Source organism: Rhamphochromis sp. 'chilingali', assembly GCF_963969265.1.
Source record: "Rhamphochromis sp. 'chilingali' genome assembly, chromosome: 12".
NCBI lineage: Eukaryota > Metazoa > Chordata > Actinopteri > Cichliformes > Cichlidae > Rhamphochromis > Rhamphochromis sp. 'chilingali'.
This window is the reverse complement of record NC_137939.1, coordinates 11,306,998-11,313,223: the sequence shown is the minus strand read 5'-3', so window position 1 is coordinate 11,313,223 and position 6,226 is coordinate 11,306,998. Positions and strand designations below refer to the sequence as shown.

General features: G+C 41.9%; 1 protein-coding gene across 1 annotated transcript in view; it reads left to right on the top strand.

The window, feature by feature from the left end:
- The first annotated feature begins 2,500 nt into the window (after nucleotides 1-2,500).
- prex1 (phosphatidylinositol-3,4,5-trisphosphate-dependent Rac exchange factor 1) overlaps nucleotides 2,501-6,226 on the top strand; it is a 78,128-nt gene continuing 74,402 nt past the window's right edge. The window contains exon 1 of the mRNA XM_080900125.1: nucleotides 2,501-2,647. Coding sequence (XP_080756251.1) covers nucleotides 2,504-2,647 — 144 coding nt within the window. The 5' untranslated portion in view covers nucleotides 2,501-2,503. The remainder of the gene's footprint in view (nucleotides 2,648-6,226) is intronic.

Sequence of the window (6,226 nt, the reverse complement as noted above, 5' to 3'; positions counted from 1 at the left end):
AGTTTACTCTTAATGCTTGGAAACACAAGAGTTTACTAATAGTGAGAGGGGCTACAGAGCTCCTGGAGTTTGCGCTTGATGTTTTCAGGCCTAATTTGAAATCACCACATTTTTAAGGTTGCAAGTATCTCATTACGAAGCAGAACCAGAGCACAGTTTTTAAGTGTCTCGCTCCTCCAAACAAAATCTATGTGATAGATTCAGAGGCCAAAATACTTGTAGCTAACAGGATTATGTGACTTTATTTTGGCTGATCAAAGCTGTATTTTCTTTCTTTTTCTCCTTTTCTTTTCTTTGGAAATGTAAACCCAGGAAGAGATAATATTTAACATGTCAGTTATCTTCAGTTTGGATTGCAGAAATGTGCACTTTTGCCTTCACAAATGTTATGATAATTCTTTTTTTTTTTTTTTTTTTTTTAAATACAATTTCACTCTTATTTTTCTCACTGTACTTTTGGTTTTAATTCAAGCCCTCTCACTGTCTGCCTGTAACAATGTGAATTTATTTATCACAGAGATGGAGCAGGGCAAACACCTCTAGTTTCTTTTGTTATATTGGAAAGTCTTAATGCACTGAGCACATTTTTATGTTCATTTTATGTTTATTTTCTATTCTCTTTGGTTACCTTACATGTCCTCTTTTGTACTTTTGTGCATTTTTGGAAGAAAAATCCTGCTGAAGGAAGAGTTTTATCTTGTGAAATATGAATGAAGAGGACGCGTTGTGGAGTTTTTAAACCTGTCGTGTCTAATTGTGACTCTCTTTTTATGACAGTGCTGTATGCACATGCCTTTTTCGGAAGGAAAGTACATACAATGAAAGACAAACTACATACAATGAGTCACACGTTGTATCCTGTAAGTCCTCTGAGGTTTGAGCATATTTAAGGATTTGCCATGTACAGAAGCAGAGGATAATATGTAAATATGTGATAGATCAAGGCATTTACAAGTTGTTGCATTCCTCATCTGAGATGGCAGAAAAAGATATGTATGTATGCGTTTTTTTGTGTGTGGGAGGAACGCAATGGGTATTGAATGTAACATGCATCAATTAAAACTATTATTGACATTTTAATATCCTTCCATTCATAATATTTGACTTTTTCTTCACAGATTGAAATCTTTTTCCTCTTAATATTTTTTTATATTCTGTTCAGTGAGTTTCTTTCTGAAAGCAGATGTGTTTAGAACCTGTCAGATGAATTAGAATATTAACTGTGAATATTTGCACCACCTGCAGAGTGAACCTGCCCTCTGGTGTGGACTGGGTCTGACTGCAAAGATACTTGAGGGACATTATCTGTAACCCAAGGCTGAGATAGTGACAGCCAATAAGCCTGTATGCCCTGAAGCTATTTTAAAATATTTATGTTCTGCAACTGAAATAAATAAATAAATAAATGATTTGGTTAACAATATTGATAAATCCAGATTATGAAAAACAGCTTAGCCTAGGCTTCTGGGCACAGGTTTGAACCTTTAATTGCCAGCAAGGTGAATGGAGGATTACCATTTGAATTTGTATTGCATCAAAATACACAGCTTTTGTGACCACGTGTTTTTTTTTTTTAAAGGCAAACGTTAGGAATTGCTGGGGAAATCAATCATGATATTAAAAAGTTTATTTTCTTGTATCAGAGCTTGTAGACCGTTCCTGAAGTCCTCCTGCCCATCCCGGACTTGAAAGTTGTATTTTGGCCTGCAACCACTTGAGGGCGCGTTTCTCTTATTAACGCTCACCGAGACCCCGCGTGGGGATAGCTCCTGTGACAGGCAGGGGGCCTGAATGAGCATTGTTATGGTAAATATTTGACATCAATGAAAGTCAAGACCTTTAATTAAGGTTTTAGGATTACTCTCATATTTCGCATGGTTTCTCACAAGTTGTATGTGTTTAGCTCACTAGTATCGTATTTGACTAAGAAGGAGAAACGCCAGCAAAATTAGGAATACCTGTATGACTTGTACCTGTTAACCGTCTTCTACAAAGGCAGCTTAAAGTTCAGTATTTGTTGTTTTAGGCGAGCTGCGTTTAGGTTATTTATATTTTGTTGCCTTTGGGGCCCCTTTAGTACCATGGGAAATGGGATACTCGGGGAGTTTACTTAATAGTATCAGACTGTAGCGTGTACACATTTAAAGCTACTGAGTCTGTAGCTCTCGGTGTCCAGAGCAGTACTGGGCTCTCTCTATGTGTCTGGCAGGCAGCGGGTCCCTCCCCCTCCTCCCCTCTCTCCGCTTTGCTGCCTCGCTCGCTCTCAGCTGCTGCTGCTGCTGTGACTGCGCTCACTCCGTCTGGCTCTCTGCTTGTTGTTTGGTACTTTTGGTGAACTTTTCTTCCAGTGTTTCGCAACAGTGCTCTGCGAGGTTTTCGGGAAAAACTTCCTAATGCAAAAATGGACTGAAGCAACGACCCGACAAAGTGCGGATACATAGGGGGAGAAAAAAAGGAGAGTATTTCTGTAGAGAGCGACCTTTCTGAGGGTTGAGTTACCGTCATGGAAGAGGACGACGGGCATCAGGAGAACTGTATCCCCGCAGCCAAGGACTCGGACCGACAGCAGCGGCTGAGGCTGTGTGTTTTAAATGAAATACTGAACACCGAGAGGGATTATGTTCGGACGTTGCTTTTCCTCCAGTCGGTAAGTTTGACATCCTCTCGCAAGTGTGTCTCCCGTACACTGGCAGAACATGATGCCAAACTCCAGTTACAAATCTGTATATTAGCGGAGGTTTTTTATTTGTTTCCGAATGCACGCTCATCTCGTGTGTTCTAGATGTTTTTCCAATCCCCGGACTACTCTTTTTAAATCGGCATACACAGAAAAAGATTAAGAAGCAGCCTTTGCAAGGAAAAAACAAAAGCAAAAAGCAATCCACCCCAAAGATCTAATCTGATCTAACCTGTCAGATTAAACCACAATAAATTTGCATTCAGTTTGGCGTGATTCTGTGTCCACACGGGCTGCTTGAACCTTTACTTCAGCGCTGTCTGTGAACGCTTCTTCTGTAGGAACGGGCTTGGGATGCGCAGTTGCCGTTTGCTGCTGTTTGCGGGGCTTTTAATTGCGACGCAGACTGACAGCTTTGTAAAAGATCTGCGTGCATCTGAGGCTACTGTTATCAATGAAAACTTTTGAGATGTTAAACCGTGTTTCTTGGGACGTCTGCGGGGACTCATACATATTTAGTGTTTTGAGGAGGGTGGTGGTGTTATTCTCACCTTTCCATTGTGTGTTAAAGCTCAAGCTTGAAACAAACAAAGGAAAGGAGAGCCCAGTTCGCACATGCATTTTTTTAAATACAAATAAATAGGTATTCAGGAATATCACACCCTGTCACGCCTCCTTTTTTCAGACAGCGATAAGAAACCGTTTGCTTATTCGCTCTTTGTATATCAGCTACCTCATGAATGAACGTCCTGGTAATTTTGCATGCTCCATTCAGCCGCCGAGCACAGCGCGAGTATAGATGGCACCCACCTGCAGGGGGACTATTCAATTTGTTACTTCCCCTTGTCATTTTCCGTTGGCCTTTCCTCCCCTCATCCCCGCCTTGTCATCTCTGGTAATTGTACAGTGCAGGTGGCTCCTGCCTCCAGCTGAGACTCATAACCACAGCGTGGTTAACTCCACCTCGCTGCATTTAATGTGATGACTATAATGTGACCTTACTTATTTTTCTTTTATATACAATGGCTTATTTGTCTGCTTCAGGGAAATTCCCACTGTCGTTGCCCCTTGCACATAAAGGTCAGGACAACTACGTCTATCTTTCTTTTGCACCCTGCCGACTCGATGGCAGACTTTGATTCTCATCATTTTCACTTTGCCTTTAAAAACAGTTTATGGTGATATTGCGTTTCCTGGTGGGGTTTTTTTTTTCTCAACATTTCAACATATGACGCATTTTTGCTAAACAATGTCACGGTTCCCTCTTTCCTCTCTGCTGTCACGTGTTGAACTTCCTCAAAGTTCTTGAGGTGACCGGTGCAGAAGGCTCACCGCACCGCCGTGTCATGCCATTCGTGGTGCATGGCATTTTCAGAGTTATACCTACGTAATATAACTTCACTGTTCCGTATCCAGCTCAACAGTGGACTCAATTGAGGCTTATCTTCTGTTGCAAGGTGGCAAAGGGACATTCTTTGACCTCCCTCCACTCTCACCACGCACAATGGTAATGATGAAGTCTCAAAGGTTTATCAGGGACGTCTGAACATCAAAACTGTCAGTGCTTCGTGCTCTTCGCCATACCCCGACCTATCATCACGTGAACTGGGAGTCTTTTGATTTAAGCCACATGGTGTTTAGCCTGAGGCAAGTGATATGGTCTGGCTTGTGTGATGTAATGTTATTGCCAGGGTCTTTTCATAGAATAGTCTCTATGCCCATTTCATGAGCCAATGAGATTTTGTTTTAAAAGTAAATACTACCATTTGGCAACTACTCAATACAATCCAGCATCTTTAAAAAAAAAAATTTTTAAATGCCAATCATATCCAGCGATGTTCTGTGCTGCAGAAACTGACAGGTTGGTTATTTGTATCATCTTGTTAACAAGTGTTTCTTTGGATTGGAATGCATGTCTGTGAATGCCTTCGTTAACAGTCATCTTCACGTGTGCACTAAAGAGGCCTGATGGCAAAACACACTGCTCCCCATTAACCTACATGTGACACTGTCCACTGAATTTTCACCTGGGGGGGTGGATGGGTGATGAGGTGCTTACACTGCTAAAGGCAAACATGAGGATCCAGAACAAAACGAGAAAAGAAGCCTTGCTCTCCACCACCTCCTCCATGGCCAATCCTTTGCGAATCCCCCCCTCCACCACCCAGTGTTTTCTGTCCAGGGTCCAGCTCGGCAGAAAACCCTCAGTGAGAACCCTTGCTGGGAGCCAAGGCTATGTCACCATGCAGCTCACTGTGGTGTTGATAAGGAAAAGTCTGGCTGTGGGAGCATTCACATTTACTGAACATATGTTTCAGTAAAGGTGTGGGCAGATAGTTTGGGGATGCGTACGCCCCATAGTGTAAAAAAAAAAAAAAAAAGGCTGAGATGGGCAGCCTATTTAAATAAAATGGTAATAAGTAGGGTTTTTGTTCAGCTTCTCAGCTTTTTCTCACCCTTCCTCATTGCTTAGATAACTCCCACATTTCCCAGAATGCAGCTCATTTCACAGTGCATTGAATACTAATGCATTTTGCTGTGTAATGAAAAGTGAATTTTGCCTGTGACTAGAACACAGCACAGTTTACGCTTGAACAGCTTTCAAGTCCAGGCATGCTATTGTCACACCACGTGTATTGAATGCAATTGCCACTTTATTTAGTTTTGATTGTGTGAAACTCGCACTAAGATGCGAATAATCTTAACCCCGTGAAGTCTATCTACCCCCCACCCCTTAACCATATTCCCCTAGAAATAGATTAGTTCCCCTCTGAATGTAGCGTTTGGATTACTTCTCATCATCAGTTATGACTTACTTAATTTTTCAGTGTACTGATTCTTTTTATGCATGTCAGCTTCTCTCTTATCTGTAACCGCTCGCGCTATGATATTGTTTTCTGGTCTTGTTGAGGGTTTGATAGTACAGTAGCTGTTGACCATCTTCATCATCTGCATTGCCTTATCATTGATTTATTTTCCACCTCCCTTTATGCACTTTAAAAACCCAGTGGAAAAAAAGCCCTTAGCAGAGCAGCTTCTCAGCTGCAATGATTGCAATGACACACACACACAAAAAGAGATGGTTATCCGGCTTTGGCACCTCAGCCATTCTGCATGTCACTCATCCCTTGGCAATTACCAGCGCCAACAAGCTCATCCAATGTGCTGTAGGGAAGCGTGTGGGGATAGTGGTGAGGACAAGAGGTGAGAAGGGGGTTGGGGGTGTGTGAAAAGAGGGATTAGAGGATTAATTTTTCCTCCCTCACTGTTATCGCAGCAAATCTCTAAATCTATTAACTCTTTGAGCAGATCGGAAGCTGTCACATTTAACAAGCTGCTTCCTTTTTACAAAGATTGCTGTGCTCTTCAAGCTTTTGTCGCGATGCGTTCCCTTGTTTGTTTGTGTGAAACAATCACATCCTAGCTCGATAGATTTATGGGAATTTTCTTCAGGGTATGGTTTAATCTGCGCAGCTGGATTTTCCCAGCCGTGATGCACCAAAATACTAGGCTATCTGTGATAGGAATGTGGTCGGTGGCGTCATACCT